This window comes from Mustela putorius, unplaced genomic scaffold (genome assembly GCF_011764305.1).
Source record: "Mustela putorius furo isolate JIRA1106 unplaced genomic scaffold, ASM1176430v1.1 tig00000107_pilon_pilon_pilon, whole genome shotgun sequence".
NCBI classification, from domain to species: Eukaryota; Metazoa; Chordata; class Mammalia; order Carnivora; family Mustelidae; genus Mustela; species Mustela putorius.
In genome coordinates, this window is record NW_025421284.1 from 5,017,836 (window position 1) to 5,034,680 (window position 16,845).

General features: G+C 61.6%; 1 protein-coding gene across 3 annotated transcripts; it reads right to left on the bottom strand.

Moving 5' to 3' along the window:
- Positions 1 to 16,785, bottom strand: TRIP13 (thyroid hormone receptor interactor 13). 3 transcript variants are annotated; one of them, XM_045089274.1, is made up of 13 exons: positions 16,611 to 16,785; positions 15,983 to 16,148; positions 14,450 to 14,579; positions 13,172 to 13,227; positions 12,347 to 12,437; positions 11,122 to 11,194; positions 8,443 to 8,506; positions 7,553 to 7,639; positions 7,206 to 7,312; positions 5,213 to 5,366; positions 2,374 to 2,486; positions 1,279 to 1,348; positions 1 to 913 (listed from the first exon to the last, which is right to left on the bottom strand). In XM_045089274.1, the coding sequence occupies exons 1-13, from the start codon at positions 16,700 to 16,702 to the stop codon at positions 818 to 820; spliced, it is 1,299 nt and encodes a 432-aa protein (XP_044945209.1). In that variant the 5' UTR covers positions 16,703 to 16,785; the 3' UTR covers positions 1 to 817. The 3 variants fall into 3 exon arrangements, with proteins under 3 accessions (XP_044945209.1, XP_044945221.1, XP_044945215.1); XM_045089286.1 differs by lacking the exon at positions 1 to 913 and having other exon boundaries at positions 2,372 to 2,486; XM_045089280.1 differs by lacking the exons at positions 1 to 913; positions 1,279 to 1,348 and adding an exon at positions 1,355 to 1,656.
- Positions 16,786 to 16,845: the final 60 nt, after the last annotated feature.

A 16,845-nucleotide genomic window follows, 5' to 3' on the forward strand; every position in this document is an offset into this window, starting at 1 on the left:
TTCTCGGGGAAAAGTTTTAATACTTAAGAAGTTCTGTAACAAAAGATAACATGTTCCTGAAAATGTATATAAACCGTGAACATCAAAGCAACAGGCAACCCCAAATACAACGACCCACGAGACCCAGCGATCAGCCAGTGTCCATGGCCACCGTGACCACACACTCGCGCCGCAGGAGCCTCGCTGAAGGAACGACAGGCAGAAGTGCCACGTGCTGGGGCCTGTGGCGGATGCCAGGGCGGTGGCCCGTGGTCGCCCAGACGCCGAGGCTGCACCTTTCTCACAAATAGCACCACAACCGATTATGGGGAAAAGTGTTCTACCTGGGATGTTTTCCCTCAATTTCTGGAACATAGGAACAGGATCTCTTTATTGATTAGCCTCTGACCCTGCAAACAAGGTCAGGTCAGGAAGCTGCCTTCCGTCTCCAGCGAGGCCGACCTTCTTAATGCCAGGGTTACGTTACTATTTAAGGCGATAAGGTTTCCCTTTTGTTTCTTAATTAGCTATGGTAACTGCCCTTTTCAAACATGTGTCAGCATTCTCTGCCCACGGGGCCAGACACAGGATGGGATGAGCACATCGGACAGCTCCTGGCCGGACGGCAGAACGCGGAGTGCCGTCCTTCCCCACCGCGGCAATGACAGCCGCTGGTCTTAACAACATGTAAATCCGGCACACTGCTTGGAACACCACTTAGCCTCGCGGGCTCTGGCCCTTAGACCAGGGCCGGTGCTGGAGACTCCGGCAGCTGCTGCTCTGAGCGGACACGTCACTCGCTGGTCGTGCTCAGAAAGCGGCGGGCGGAGAGCTCAGCTCAAATGCAAGACGAGAGCTTCTTCCTTTCTTCAAACTGCTTGTCCACCGCCAGGGACAGGGCCTGCAGGAAGCCCTCGATGGTGACGGTGGGGGCCTGGAACGACACACGGGCACGGGGGCTGTCCTGGCTTCAGTGGGGCCGCTGGCGGCACCCCTGTGTGCGGACGGCAGCAGGGGCGCAGCCCCAGCACAGGGCGAGCGGGGCGCCGCTGAGTGCGAGCAGCCTCAGGGGGGGTCAGGGAGGGCCCGGGGTGGGCTCTCCGCGAGCCCTGGGGGCTGTGTGAGGCCCCAGCGGGGCCTCCACGTCCTCCTACTACCCCGGAGCCCACCGCTTAGGCCTGGAGACAAATCAGGTTCCCAGCCACATTCTGTGTGGCTCCCAGTGAGGCCACAGCCTGTCCCACAGAGAGGTGGTGGGGACAGCGGAGTGCGGGAGGCGGGGAAGCTGCGGGGACTCACCTGGACGAACAGTGCGTGAGCCAGAAAAGGGAGTTTTCTTAGGACGCGGCCGCTGAGACCCTCACTCTTCCTGTGAACGGAGCGGTGTTTGGGGACAGTTTCAGGCCAGTTTCCCTCATCTCTGAATGTCCCTTCCCCTACGGCTGGTCTCCCCCAGTCTTCAGCGGCTGTCCTAGTGTGACCCCGGCCTCGGAGCGCGCACACGACCCGGCGGGCACGCGGCCTGCAGTGCAGCTCCCCCAGGGATCAGGCCAGTCCGCGTCTGCGCTGCCCTCCGTGCCCATCTCAACCAGTTGCAATCTCTTCAACAGATTATCCAAAAAATAATCTGTTCTTCAGGCTACCCGGAAGGCTCAAGACCTTCCACGAGCCTCACAGCTGCAGAATGAGGTTCAAAGCCTCTGGTCAGAACGCCGCTTGGAGACGGCCTGGCGCCCGCTGGTCTCTGTGGTCAGACCCTGCACACACGGCTCCGTGGCGATCCCCGTCTCTCTCCCATTTATCCAAATTCCGACCTTGGAGGCTCTGGTCCATCTCCCCGCCCCCCTCCTCACGCTCCCGGGCACCCACGCCATCTGAGGCGACAGTGCTGCGGGCTCTGGCCCCTGCACGCCAGCGGCTGTCCCCAGGGTGCCGGGGGCTGCCCTCCTGCTGCCTGGGGCCAGGAGCCCTGTGCTCTCCGTTACTCCCCGGAGCCCCAAGCATAGCGCTCGGAGGTCGGCACTCGGACAGAAGCTTCCAGTCTTTTCTTCCTGCACGTTTGTACAACTTGAACAAAAACCGTTTAAGAAATCACCAGTGTGTCAAGACAGCCTTAATGTGAATGTCTTCTCTTTTCAGAGAGACGCACAGCACTGTGTTTCCTAAAGCCGCCTCTTGGAGGGCAGCTGCCCTCCACCCTCTGGCCAGGAACCCGGGGCCAGGGAGGCAGAGGGCTCTCGAAGCCCTCCTGGCACATATGCGACACATGCCTCTGGAACCAATTCCCTGTCCTGCGACCCCGCACCGCTAGCCCAGGCTGCTCCGGTCAGCTACAACTGCCCACTACCGTGACAGACGTGCTTCTCTGGTTACAGACACGACGTCAACTCACACCTTGAAATTTCACTCAAAAGGAGGCTCAACTTGGACACGTTGTTTTCGATGAAGCCGATCATCTCCAGCTCCCGGAGGGTCAGCAGCTGCTGGCGAGGGTATATGATCTGACACTGGGGACAGAGAATGGCGTCAGCGCCAGGCCCGCGGGGCAGAGTGCACACCGTCAGCCACTGGGACAGTCCCCAGAGAGCAGGCAGCTGCACCCCTCACAGAAACGCAGGCACAGAAGGCCCGGACCAGGCCGCTCCCTCTCGCTCCTACACGCGCCCCTGCTCCCTCAACGCAGGTGAGAACGCCAACGACAAAACACATCTCAGAGACACGCCGTGGCCCAGCCTCTCCGTGTTCTCAGCCAAGATGTGTCTTCACGTGTCAGGAAAGGGAGGGCCGTGGAGGCGCTGAGGCTGGTAATGGGTTTCAGTGGTTCAGCATAGCCCCGTGGAGCAGAGTCGGGCCCAGGAACCGGGACTTGGCCTGCCTTTCCAGGACAGTCTCCACTGGGTGTTTTTAAGATCAGGCTGTTGTGTGGGGCAACGGCACAGCCCGAGGTTGGATCTGGGCCCTGAGTTCCTGCCCAGGCCACGTGTCTGCATGTGGGACGCTCTGCCAAGGGGCCGCGTTCACAGGTCAGGGTGCTCAGTGACCGCTACCAAATGACTCTGAACGTGAACTCTTTCGACTCAGAAACCGGGAAAGAACACAACAAGTGGCTTTCTCTGTAAGTTCTGGAGCTTTGCTAAGGCTGTGGGTAAATTTAAAAAACAGGGTTTGTGTGGGAGGATTCTCAGCCTTCTAGTGACCCCCCTCAGCCTTCCTGCGACGGCCCCCCACCCCTCCCAGCGACACAGGCCACCCAGGCGCACGCCAGAACTGCCAGGTCCTGACAGAGTGGGCCAGTCACGAGCAACAGCCGTCAGGACTGACCAGATCTCCACGACGTCATCGGACATCTGAATTTCCTGTACACCACCCAAGAAACACCCCTACCCCACACGCCGAGCTCCCAGAAAAAGTCCGTTATGTTGGGCTAAACGTGCGAACGTCTCCTGGGTGCCAGGCCCCGTGCGAGCAAGACCGCCGGCAGGTCCCATCACGCTAACTTCTCAGCGGCGACGCTTTTGGCAGTTCTCTCGGGGCCCCGCGTCAAAGCTCCACGGGGCCCCTCCCTTCCGCCACGCCAGCGAACAGCAGCATGGGATGCAGCCGCCACGACAGCTCTCCCACCCCGTCACAAGCTGTGGCGTCCTCGCTGAGGGCATCGGGGCATCGTCTGCGAGGCCAGGCCCACTCTCACCTCCTGGTTACAGAGACACCAGCACCACATACATCCCGCCTGCCGGCTGGCTCGCTCCCTACACAATTCCCGGACTCCACGGTGTGAGGAGCGTGAACCCCGCAGCAGGTACCGTCTGCCTGGAGCCCGCTGTGCCCACACCAGAGTCCTAGCACCCGGGCACATGGCCCATCCCTGCTGAAGTCGTTCATACAAGACCGAGAGTGTTATCGTGCTCATGGCTGCTCTCAGAAAACAGGACCGAAGGGACATTAACACCACAGCCAATGACACCCTGTAAATGACCACCTCCTCAGGATGAACTTCCTAGAAACTAGGACCTCCGGCCCGGATGACCTCCCTACAAACGACGGCCAACCGTCAGGTCTCCCTATGAACTATGGCCTCTGGCCTGGATGACCTCCCTGTGGGCTGCGACCTCCGGCCCGGAATGACCTCCATGTGGGCTGCGACCTCCCGCCCGGAATGACCTCCCTGTGGGCTGCGACCTCCCGTCTGGATGACCTCCCTGTGGGCTGCGATCTCCCGCCCGGATGACCTCCCTGTGGGCTGCGACCTCCGACCCAGAATGACCTCCCTGTGGGCTGCGACATCCCGCCCGGATGACCTCCCTGTGGGCTGCGACCTCCCGCCCAGATGACCTCCCTGTGGGCTGTGACCTCCAGCCCGGATGACCTCCCTATGGGATGCGACCTCCGGCCCGGAATGACCTCCCTGTGGGCTGCGACCTCCGACCCAGAATGACCTCTCTGTGGGCTGCGACATCCCGCCCGGATGACCTCCCTGTGGGCTGCGACCTCCCGCCCAGATGACCTCCCTGTGGGCTGTGACCTCCAGCCCGGATGACCTCCCTATGGGCTGCGACCTTCGGCCCGGAATGACCTCCCTGTGGGCTGCGACCTCCCGCCCGGAATGACCTCCCTGTGGGCTGCGACCTCCCATCCGGATGACCTCCCTGTGGGCTGCGACCTCCCGCCCGGAAGACCTCCCTGTGGGCTGCGACCTCCGGCCCGGATGACCTCCCTGTAGGCTGCGACCTTCGGCCTGGAATGACCTCCCAGTGGGCTGCGACCTCCGGCCCGGAATGACCTCCCTGTGGGCTGCGACCTCCCGCCTGGATGACCTCCCTGTGGGCTGCGACCTCCGGCCCGGGATGACCTCCCTGTGGGCTGCGACCTCCCGCCCGGATGACCTCCCTGTGGGCTGTGATCTCCAGTCAGGAGGTCTCCCTGTGGACTGGCACAAGCCGGCAGGCTACTGCAGCTGGACTCCCCCCCCCCCCCCGCCCACTCATCCCTTGCAGGTCGGTAGACCAAATGGTCATGATTATCGTTTTGTGCCAAAAGAACAAAAATACTGAGTTGGCGGCCACAGTTTCAACTAACAGCTCCGCCTGCCAGGAACAGCTGCAGCTTTCGGCCAGAGACCGTAGCGCCACACTTGGGGGCCCCCTCCAGGTCGCAGTGAGCTATTCTGAGCTGCGTCAGGGAGGGCAAAACCAGGAAAACTCGGCGACGAGAGGTGTGAGGAGGCACCCAGCACCTTCATCAGCTCTTCCAAGCAGGAGAGGTAGATCTTGAAGATGGCTGCCGCAGAGGGAGGTCCGATGTACTGCCTGATGTCAGCCCTGTCCACGAAGGCCACGTCGATCCTCTCCGTGATGTTGGAAGTGGTCAGAATCACCACATTGCAGTGCCTAAAAACAGAAGAGCACGGGTCAGCCCCCAAGTGCCTCAGTGACTCCCTTGCGTGCTGTCCCGTGAAGCTTCCGGCGTTCGGCCAGCGTCCTAGCCGGCTACAAGGTCTTCAAGTGCCCGTGGGATCCCCAGCTCCCACCAAGCTCTCTCGGCTGTAACACAGTGCACCAAGCAGACCCTGTGCTCCTCAGACTTCCAGAAAGTTCTCCCGGACTCCCACTCCCTTATTCCCTCCCTCCCTCAACCGCGGCGTGGTGAAACTGAGTTATGTGCAGAGTCCTGATGGCTCTCGCGCCCCCGTGCGCTGCGGAGCTGAACGGCTGATCCCAGGCACCAGCTGCTCTCCCCTTTAGCTTCTAAGCTCTGTGCGAGAGAACGCGGCTGCCTCGCCGCTCACTGACGTGCACCAGCACAGAGCAGGCCCGAGGCACCCTGGGGAGCACGCTTCCCAGCCCAGGGGGCTCAGGGTCGGGGATGCAGCAGGGCTCCCCCGGGGCCCGTGGTGGGCGCACACACAGGCCGCAGGAAGCTACCTGGCCAGGGGAGCCCCTGGAAGGGCCAGGTTTTACCTGGTGTCTGGCAACAGGTGCACAGCACAGGGTGAGCAGGAGTGAGCGAGGGAGGGGTGAGGAGTGCAGGGGTCTTAGGAGCCCAGGGTGTCAGAGCCACACAAAGGCAGGCCTGGAAAGGCCATCTTGAGGAGCCTGGACAGGGAGCGTGAAGGGGACAGGAAAGTATGAGGGAAACCAAAGGCCCACATGTCCCCCCCCGAGCCCACAGCCGCCGGCAACAGGAAGGGGTCGGCTCGAGCATGGTTGTATGACGAAGCCTTCCCTGCAGCAGGAGCCCTGGAAATGGGGGCTTCGGAGCTGAGCGACTGCGCTGGGGTGTGCTGGACACCTAGTCCAGTGGCCCCGCAGGCCTCGGATGGGTGAGCAAGGCCAGGCACCGGCTGCCCGGGCTGCCCAAAGAGAGATGAGAGCAGAGGCCGGCGGCAGACACGGAGGTGGTCTGGGAGTGGAGGCAGGGGAGGGACGTCAGGGGTCAGATGCCGTAGAAAACTCCGGAGAGAGCACAGCCCGCCGCTGAAGGCGCAGGAGCAGAGACAGGAGAAGCAGCGCCGGCCGCAGGGTGGGAGCGAGCGGCCCCCACAGCCAACCCTGAGAGCCGCGTCCAGAGAAGTCAGAGCCTCTCGGTGGTGAAGATACGCCGAAGGCCTGGGCTAACGGCCCTTAGCGAAGTCAGTTCCCTGCGAGTCCGTATGTAGCAAGCTCGCTTCCGAGCGCTGCACTGGGGTCCGGCACCCTCGGTGTAGGACAGCACCCCAGGACTGTGAGAGCTGTGGGCAGCGGAGCGGCCGGCGGAACGCTGCAGAGAGCGCAGAGGGGCTCTGGAGTGGACACTGCTTCCCTGTGAGTCCGCTTATTAGGAGTCTCTCCTCAAGCGGGACCAGCCTAGGCTACACCAACCACAGGCTCCGGACCTGCAAGGCTGGGCTGTGCCACAGGGAGTCTGGCGCCACGAAGGGCATGAAGGTAACGTCCACCTGCCCGTCGTAGCCCTTCAGTGCCAATGAGCTTGCGCGCGTCACGTTTCACTCCATCCCGCGCTTTTCCGCGGCCGTGAGTTTCCGGCACGAGCAGGTCTGCGCTACGACTTCAGTAGTTCCAAGTCCTGCACGGCTACGGGCTGCAGCGGGCACACACACGGCCTCGGGCGGGCGAGGCAGAGCAGACTTGGTGGCAGCCGAGCTTCCAGTCGGAAGAGCCGGAAGGAAGGTCTCGTGTGCGGGCGCCTCCCACCCTCGCGTGGCCCCCCTGTGCCCCGGTCAGTGTCACCTCTTGATCCGGTCAATCTGGGTCAGGACGGCATTGACCACGCGTATGGCGTCCGAAGGCTCGGTGCCGGCCCTGCAGGCGTTGCGGGCAGCCGTGAGGCTCTCCACCTGTGGGGGTGGGACAACAGGAGGCAGAGGGCGGCGCCTGGCCCCACGGGCCGCCGGCAGCCGCACCGACCAAGCTCGCGGGGAGCAAGTGGAGGGCTGTGTGTGCGCCCGCGGAGCCAGAAGCCGGTCGCGTGGGAGGCCGAGGGCGAGTGCGCAGCGGGGCGGGTGCTGGGTGGAGGCCGGGCTGAGCCAGCGCTGGGATCTGCTTCAGTCACAGGTGTGATGGCCAGACGCACGTACCTCGTCAATCAGCACAAACACCAGAGCGTCCTTGTCGTCGATCAAGTCCTGAATCTTCTGGAACATTTTGGTTACCAGCTTGCCGCTCTGGAAGCAGAACAGCTCTCCAGTGGCGGCTTGCACCCGTCAGGCTGCCCGGTGCTCTCGCGCACCCACGGTCCCCGCCCAGCCACAGTCTGGGCCCACTGCCTCCGGACGGCCCCAGGAGAAACTCTGAACCCAGGAAGCCAGGGCCACACGGAAGGAGGCCGACCCCCATGCCGCCTTGCCCTGCTCCACGTGCAGGGACAGCGCGCCGGAACCCGCGCCGGAACCCGCGCCGGCCCGGCTCCAGGACACCTGGCGTCGCCTCCCACTCGGCGCGCTTCCTCCTTCCCCTCCCCTGCCGTCCCACGACCGGGAACAAGACGGCTCCGACGCAGACACACAGCCAGCAGGCACGCGCCTTACGAGTGCTCCGTCCTGGCTCACTGCCCACCAGACGGATCTCCTGACACAGCGGCCGGGGCGGCGTTCCGTGCCGAGGGGCACCTACAACGTCACCTGGGCCAAGTGGCGCGATTCTAAGACAGCAAGGAGGCTCAGGGCCCCAAGAGCGTGCTCAGTGGAGGTTGCGGCCCTTGCCAGAGCGAGGCTCCCTCCCCGAGGGAAAGCTGAGTGTCTGTCCCACCTGAAAGTATGGCTGAGACCAGCCGAGGACCCTCTCAGGCCTCACACTATTCCCAGGGGACCGCTTAGCTCCGGAGCTCCCCTCTGACCCTGGAGTCAGCCACGCTGTCACGTGGTACCTATTTCCCAAGTTCTCGGAGGAGAAAGCTGGCCTGTACAGGGGACCCTGTCCACCCACACACCTGGCGAGCCTGCGGGGCAGAAGTCACGCTAATACTTACTTCCGAGAACCACTTGGAAAAGAGACTGTGGCTGTTTATTTCAATCAGCTGGCCGTACCGGTACCTGGGAGGAGAAAACAGAGTTAAGACAGTCCGTTCACAAATCGGGTACCCCTGGGGCAACCGCTCCTTCTTCAGCACAGCCCGCTCACTGGTTAAGTCGTGCTGCCTAGCGAGGCTCCTGGTAATCGTGAGTCACCTCAAGACGACGCGAGGGCTCAAGTAATTATGAAAACCTACTGGCGTGCAGCTGGGGGTCCCGAGCGAAGCGAACGCAGGCTTCTGAATAACATCTTCATTTGAATCAGAGCGAGAGTAAACTCTCACTTCTACCCGTAATCCCCAGCCCTAACGCGGTGAGAAGAATCACCAGCAGCCACGAGGCAGGCAAGACAAATCGTAGTCGTCGTGAGTCTTGGACAGAGCGGGACAGGTCTCCTCCTTCTCTAAAACCGCCACGAGCGGGACGATGTTTCCCAGCACACCATGATATCCTGAGCCCGGGGGTGCCCAGACGCCCCGAGGCAAGCTCAGCACATGCGGCTGGAAACCCGCGCACACGGGAGGTGGCCGGGGCAGAAGGGAAGCCGAGCCAGGTCCTTGGCACAACGGAAGTCCGCACAAGGAAAACCATCACTCTCAAACTATTACACTCGGCTTTCCGTTTGCTGATTCTTTTTCCAAAAGAGGGAAGGGGAGAGACAACCTAACGAAATCAAGATTGGGTCGAATATTACAGTTTAATTCGAAAGCCTTTCGACGAGATGAGCATCGAAGCTTCGCTAAGGTTTCTTTTCACAACTTCTAAGCCAAAAACTAAACGTGCGTTTTCAGACGTGCTTTAGAGAGTAGTGTTTCTTGTAGCAACACGTTCAGCCTCCGCTGTCTTAGGACACCGCCCCAAGAGATCTTTAAAACGTGGTGCATTTCAGGAGGTCTGGACAAGCCCAGCTGCCAAGCACGGACCAGGGCACAGACACACAAGTGTAGACGCAGAGCAATTTCCCAACGTAAAAGCCCCCAGGGGACGCGTCTGAAAAGCGGCGCGACAGAGGAACGTGCGCCTCACGGAGTCTCTCCTCTGAAGTCCACTGAGCAACGAGCACCGAGTAACCCTCCGCATCAACCAGAAAACGAGACAAAAATCACAATGGTGTTTGGAAGGGACTGGCCGGCAGGCATGGACGACTGTCACCCCACATGGGATGTGACGGAGCCCTACAGCTGCCTGGGCTCTCTGCCTGCGGTCCCTTCCAACCACAACTGCCAACACGTGTGCAGCCACTACGCCAACTTGGACCCAGAGGCCTGAGTTCAAGGAGCCTGAGGCAGTGGAGGCTGCAGGCAAGCTCGACGGGACGTGGAGATGTAGGAGAAAACCCCAGCAACCATCTCGGGGTCCTTCCGGGTCTTTCCTGAACACTCAGGCACGTGACAAAACGGAAATCCCAGGAGGCTGGAGAGCTGTGGGCCGCACGGTTCTGGGTGGTCGTAGCTGGGACGTTCATGTTCCCAACGGCCAAGCTGGACAGGACCTGCTCTGACTGGGGCGCTCCACGGAGATCCCGGAAGGGCCTCACTTCCACCTTCAGTGCAGACTCCTCTGCAGCAAGGCTTCAACTCGCACCGGGTCACCGGAATGCCCAGCAGAAGACAAGCCAACAGAAACAAGGTCTGCATTCAATCGGAGCTTCGCTGACTAGATGAGAAGCCGAAACGGACCCCACGGCAGGAGAGCCGCCGGCAGCAGAGACTCGGCACGCAAGGCAGCAACGGGACCAGCGGGGAAGAAGGCGACACGGCGGCTGCTCGCCGGCTCGAGCGCTGCAGCAAGCACAAGGCGTCGGAGAATGGCAAAGTATAAAAGGAAGCAAGCGGAACCTTCAGAGGGAAAAATAAACTCTCGGAGAGATGTTGCTGGATAGAATTAAAAGCAGATTAGAGGGGCGCGTGGGTGGCTCAGTCGTTGGGCGTCCGCCTTGGGCTCAGGCCATGGTCCTGGGATCGAGCCCCACACGGGGCTCCCTGCTCGGCGGGGACCCTGCTCCTCCCCTCCCCCGCTTGTGTTCTCCTTCTCTCGCGGTGTCTCTGCCAAATAAATAAAATCCTTAAAAAAAAAAAAAGATTAGATATTTTGGAAAACGGCTCAAAATGGAACAGAAAATTTTTAGATTCAGGTTCTAGACCCAGAAAGACCGAAAAGCATGACCAGCGGCGTGTGGAGCATCAGGCAATTGAGCGTGCATGTGAACGGGTCCTCAGAAAGTGGGGGCGGGGGGGCTGGAGCCCAGCCACGTGGTGTCTAACGCGAGGAGCCAGCCCGAGCTCCGGGTCAGACAGACCCACCGAGAGGCTCGGGCCCTCCGCTCCCAGGCGGCAGAGCATCGACCGTCAGCACGAGTGGCGAACGTCCCAAGCGCTGTCTCAGCGTCCTGTCCCTGAGAGCAGAAACGCGTCACCAGAAAGACCACGTGCTCACTGTGAAGCAAGCGCCATCAGCTCAAGAAGACTGAGCCCTAACTTGGCACCGCCGGGCACAGAGCCGGTGCATCACCTGACTCGGAGCACAGCGACTCCGTACGGAGCCAGGGGAAATCGCGAGAAAGTGAAACACCTCTGGGCCACAAACGAGAAGCCACCGGTCCGGCCACTCTCCTTCCGCGGGTTACCAGACGTTACCTGCTTGAGAGCCTGATGGTCAGCTTCTGGGCTAAGGCTTTACACAGGGAGGTCTTCCCAGTTCCTGGAGGGCCTGCAACAGAACCGAGAATGTGTTAAGCCGGCATGGTAGCAGGTGTCTTCCAACAGCCGCCACGCTCCGGCTGGCACACAAGGCAGGCAGTGGGACTCGGCGCTACAGACGCTGGTCCCCGAGCGCTGCGGACTCACGAATCCCCGCGGCACAAACGCCGGCCCACGCGAGCAACACGCTTCGCGGGTCTTTCCCTTTTCCTCCTAGTCTGGTCTCAGCTCCCGCGCCCCGACACAGCATCACCTCCTGGCACGGGGGTCCCCTCGGCATCCCAAGCGAGCCCTCTATCTCCTGGTCAGCAGCTTCACCAACACCCTCGCCGTCCCCACGTGTCCTCTATAAAACCCACTGGGACCTTGCGAGAGGTCCAACGCCTCTCACGACAGTCACTTCCTCGGGGCCCACGCTACACCAGAATGGCAGCGGGTGGGGGCCCCTGCCCCGTGGGCCATTCGGCACAGAGCCTGGCGGCGGATGACATGACCAACACGCAGAACTCCCGCGTCTGTCCGGACACGCAGGCACCTTTGCTCCAACTTTCTGTGCACGCTCTCGATAATTAAAATGACACCATGTAACCGCGGCGGAGGAGAAAACGTGTAACGTGCTATTCCGCCGGCTGACTACTATGGTTGCCTACTCAGAACTGAGGATGACAGCGTGCGGAGCAGGTCTGCAGCTGCTCGGGGGGCGCGGCAGCCTGCAGCAAACCGGGAAGGAGCTAACTTCGCACCCCACTTCATTGTGGGGCTCTCTCGACTGCCTTCTAACCGGTGACGTTAAGGACAAACCCAGGTTTTCTTTGGAGAAGATTCACCAGAGCATGGTTGTCACGCTTTGCGGCCATAAAGCTCCAAAGACGCTACAAAGAAGCAGGAGGCGATTTCGGCCCTAAGGCCTGTAGGAGCCCTTGGGCATGAGGCAGTTGCTTGACAAGCTGGAGGATAATGCAGCGAAGTCATAAGGCGGCGACTGGGGGTGGCCAAGCGAAGGGCCAAGCGTAAGGTGAGCTGTACCACTTCCCAGGGAGGGACACTCTAGGACAGCTCCGACTGCATCAGAACACAACGGTGCCTCCTTGAAGGCCGGCGGGACACGCAGAGGCCCCCGTTCACGCCTGTCTTGTTTAAGGAACGACCCCCCGTGCTTTACCGTGCAGCAGCACCACCCGGTTCCAGGCGATGAGGTTACTGTCGACATTCTTGTCTGAGAACAGCAGAGTCGTCGTCACGTAATCTAGGAGCTGCGTGAAGACAGGTGGACGCGGTCACCGATGCTGATGGGGCAGCGGCCCCCAGTGGAGGCGCTACTGGAGCCTGTGCCCGAGGAGGGGCATTGGCACTGGGCCGCCCCTCAGAAGCTGCCCGCAGCAGTGGCGGACGCCTCCTAAGAAACTCATAACGTAAGGACAGGCCGCTATACCGTCCAACTAAAAATAAGGGGCAACACGAGGGCCACTCTCACTAAAAGCGTTAAGATCCTACAAAAGGACGAGACTTGGCATGTGCTAAGTGTCTCGTGCCTCGGGGACAACACAGTGGGGGGCAAGTGGCAGCACTGGGGCCCCGGACGGCAGCCATGACTGTTCTTGCAGCCTGGGGGGATGCGGGGTGGACCTCCAGGGTCCCCCGCAGCACGCAGGACCCTTCCCCTCGAAGAGGGTTCCGACGAGCTGGTGCTTGCTCAGACACGCCTGCCTGCTCCATCTGCCCCCTGACCCTGCTTCTCCAGGCCTGCTGGGTTCTTAAGAGCACAGTCCAATCACACTTGTCTCACACCAGGCACCTTTCTCCCCCCAGGGACCAGCTCTGCTGGGGAGCAACCCTAGAGGACGGGTATGCAGGACACGGGCTGCTGCTGGGCCCGAGGTCCCAAAGCCTATTTGAGTTCAAGGGCTCTGAGATGCTGGAGAAGACTGTACACGTGGGTCCCACCTCCAACAAGCGGCCCCCTTAGAAAACGGCACAAACAACTTACATGAGATTTGACTTCCACATCATATACCAGGCTGTCCCAAAGCCCGTGGAATTCAGCTGGGAGAGAATAAAACACAAACCTGATTTTAGGAACACAGGCATTACACTGGCCCCGGAGGCCTGCTCTGAGCCACTGACATCCTCCGCTGCTCCACACGTGGCTGGCTCAGGCTCTCCTTACAGGCAGGCGGAATTTTAAAATTTTTTCTTAATGTTGCAATGCTGCTTTTTTTTTTTCCTAAGGTTTTTCTTATTTATTTGACAGAGATCACAGGTCGGCAGAGAGGCAGAGAGAGAGAGGGGGGGAAGCAGGCTCCCTGGTGAGCAGAGAGCCCGATGCGGGACTCGATCCCAGGACCCTGAGATCATGACCTGAGCCGAAGGCAGCGGCTTTAACCCACTGAGCCACCCAGGTGCCCCTATAATTGTGGTTTTAATTTGCATTTCCCTGATAACTCATGATGCTGAATATCTTTTCATATTCTTTTAATTATTACTTTTCAAGATTTTATTCACTTACTTGAGAAAGAGAATGAAAGAGAAAGATGGAGCATTGGGGGGGGGGTCAGAGGGAGAAGCAGGTTCCTCACTGAGCAGAGAGCCCGATGCAGGGCTCCATCCCAGGACCGTGAGATCATGACCTGAGCCGAAGGCAGAGGCTTAACCCACTGAGCTACCCAGACATCCTGGATTTGAGTTCTTCTTAAAATTAAAGGGGCTAAGTAATTGCCAGTCACGTAACTTTTGACAGATAATTAAGCGGAGTACAGAGACAGTTTCCTGTCACGTCACCACACGTAATTACCTTCTGTGGACCCACACTTCTGCCATGAGCACAGACCCAGACCCACCACTCACCCCACCGGCCAGCACTTGGGCAGGGCAGCGAAAGGTCTAGACCAGCTGTCAGGACCTCAGACGTAGCCCCAAGGACTGGCCTCGCCCCAGGACTCTGCTGGCTAGAACACGACAAAGTCCTTGGAGAAGCAAAGAAAAGGCAGGAGGAAGGTGATCAGCTGGGCCGGAAAAGAGCCCCTTCTATTTCTCAGTTAGCACCATCTTCGAGGGCCCTGCCCGAAGGAACACAGGCCTACAGTGGAGATCTCCATGGTCCTCTCTTGCGATCCGCTTCCCATCTCACAAGAAATGAGGCTGAAAGCCTCCAGAACAGATGGACCCGCACAAAGTCCTCAGCTAACGGACTTGGAGAGCCCGGGCCGCGTGCCGACGTCTGCCCGTGTGTCTCGGGGGTGGCCCGCCCGCCCTCACTGTCACACACCTGCAGGCAGGACCCAGTGGCTTGCGGCAGTGATGTTCTCCGACTCCTCCTCCAGAGTCTCACTGCTGGGGCCGCCCTCGTTCAGCTGGAAGACGTGCAGCACGACTGTGCAGGCGCCCAGATCGATGGGCTGTGGCAAGAAGGGACACCAAGTAAAGCCCCACACACTGCAAACAACTCGCCCCTGATTCTAGCCATCAGAGTTAGGAGGTAACGTCCACAAAGATCAAGCACGCCCGTCAGAAACCAGCTCCTAGAACAGGTACAAAAATCTATGGTGCTCAGGGTTAGCATTAGCACTTCCCAAACACTCCCCCTCTCTACCCAAGAAAGGACTTCGTGGTTACTTGGAATCATGAAAGTCACATGTTTGTTGAAAAACACAAAAAACAAAGAACGAAGACCACCAAAGCCCCCACGTCCGACCTCACCCACGTTCTGGTCTGGGACGTGCCACCCGTATTGGCCCGCAGAGGTCTCTGGGTGCGCCGTCCCGCAGCAGGGCCGCAGCAGGGCTCGGAAACGTCTTCTGCCCGCAGACAGGGACCTAGCGCGAGCTTTCCCACTGCCGCGTGGGGCGGACGGAGCGCTCCCTTAGCCAAAGCCTGACTGAGGGACACTGAGATATTCCAAACCAGCAGCTCCTACCAACGACGCATAGAGAACGTCACTCACGTCACTTCACAGAACTACACAGCTGCTGTTGAGATTCTCCTAGCTGAACCTGCGAGTCCACGGTGAGAGCGCTAAGCTGTTGTTCTGGTTCTGGTTAACCCGTGCTGCCTCCGCCTGCGGAAAGCTCTTCCGCTCGCTGCGGGCTGGCCGAAACCAGGTAGGGCGGACAAAGCCGAGCAGGCCACCGGCGTCAGTGCCCGTGTATGAACGGAGGCCCACCCTGCACGCACAATTTCAGTGCCAAAGCAATTCTTCCAAACGGACTCTTTATGAGACACGAAGCACGGAGATACCGGTGATGCATGTACCCGAGAGAGACGCCGGGCTTGTTCTCAAAGGGACAGAAACACCCCGACGTACTCACCCTGTCACACGGAGCCGGTGGCGCCGCCGTCCACCGGGTGGGCCAGAGGAAGACTTCCAGAAGGAAAGCCCCTCTCTGCAGCCGCACCCCCTGCCTCCTAGGGCCCTACACTCCCCGAGCCCGCCGGTCGCTGACCTCAAGAACAGGGAGCGGCCAGGGGGCTCTCAGCAGCAGAGCCCAGCACCCCACGGCCCGCCGCTGGCCTCTGCTTCCACCTGTGCCCCGACTGTGCTGCGGGCGCCCTGACGCGGGGGCGCACCCACTCGCAGCCCCTGGCCTTTCCCAGCGCCGGGCCCGTCGGACGAGCCCACAGGTTCGCCAGCGAAGCGGCAGGGACGTCCGCGTCCACGATGCGTCTTTGTTTCCGCGCTGCCTCGGAGGTGAAGTCTGCGCCCAGCGCGCCCGAGCGCACCCAGGAGCCCGGGATCCAGACCGCGCGCGCCGCGGACCAGCCAGGAGCCCTCCGCACGGCGCACGGCGGACGCGGTCGGTACCTGCGGGTCTTTCGCCTTCAACTCCGTGTCGACGATGGCCACGGACTGCACGTGCCTGGCCAGGAAGGGCTCGTCGAACTCGGTCCACGTGTAGTCCCCGAACACGATGCTATGTCTGTTGAGCAGCTTCCGGACGCTCTGCTTTATGTCCTCCTGCTTCGCGGTGCTGGGACAGCGGCGGGACACAGCGCTCAGCCCCGATGCCCGCGTCTCGCCGCCCGAGACCGGCCGCGGCCGTGGCTCCCGCGCCGCAGCTGACCGGCAGGTGGGTCAGCACCCCCAGGGCCCGGGGCCAGGCGCGGGGACCGGCGGGGAGCGGCGGGGACGCGCGGACGGGGGCCGGCACCGGGGACGCGCGGACGGGGGCCGGCACCGGACTCTGGCGACCCCGAGGGGAAGGACCCCCCGCCCCGCCCCGAGCCCAGGACGTCCCGGCGCAGAAGCCCGAGGCCCGGGTCGCTCCTGAGGAAACCCTGAGGCTCCCAGGGCGGCACGGAGGCTGCCAGGACCCCCGCTGGCCCTGGGACCCCGGCTCCCTCCTCCCGGCGACCCTCGGCGCCCCGGACCGGGCCCCGGGCGCAGGCAGCTCGGGGAGGGTCTCCCCCGCGGCCCCCGGCCCGGCGCTCACCTGCCGCCGCGCTGGTGCACCTCCACGTGCACGGTCGGCGCCTCGGCCACGCACGGCAGCGCCTGCTTCAGGTCGCCCACGGCCTCGTCCATGGCGCCGCCGCCGCCTCCTGCTCGCGCCCCGCGCCGCCGCCGCCCGCGCTCGAAAGGGCCGCGCGCCGCCCCCTGACCCGGAAGCGCTGCGCGCCGGCGCGGCGGGGCGACTTCCGGCCGCGGCGACTTCCGGGCGGGGCGAC

Excerpts from the sequence above, each read along its gene's own strand:
- TRIP13 (XM_045089274.1), bottom strand. The coding sequence starts at position 16,702 with ATGGACGAGGCCGTGGGCGACCTGAAGCAGGCGCTGCCGTGCGTGGCC. Across the intron at positions 12,438-13,171 it reads ATGTGGAAGTCAAATCTCAT|CTCCTAGATTACGTGACGAC; the intron begins GTAAGTTGTTTG and ends GTCTTCACGCAG. Across the intron at positions 914-1,278 it reads CTCACGCACTGTTCGTCCAG|GCCCCCACCGTCACCATCGA; the intron begins GTGAGTCCCCGC and ends GTGTCGTTCCAG.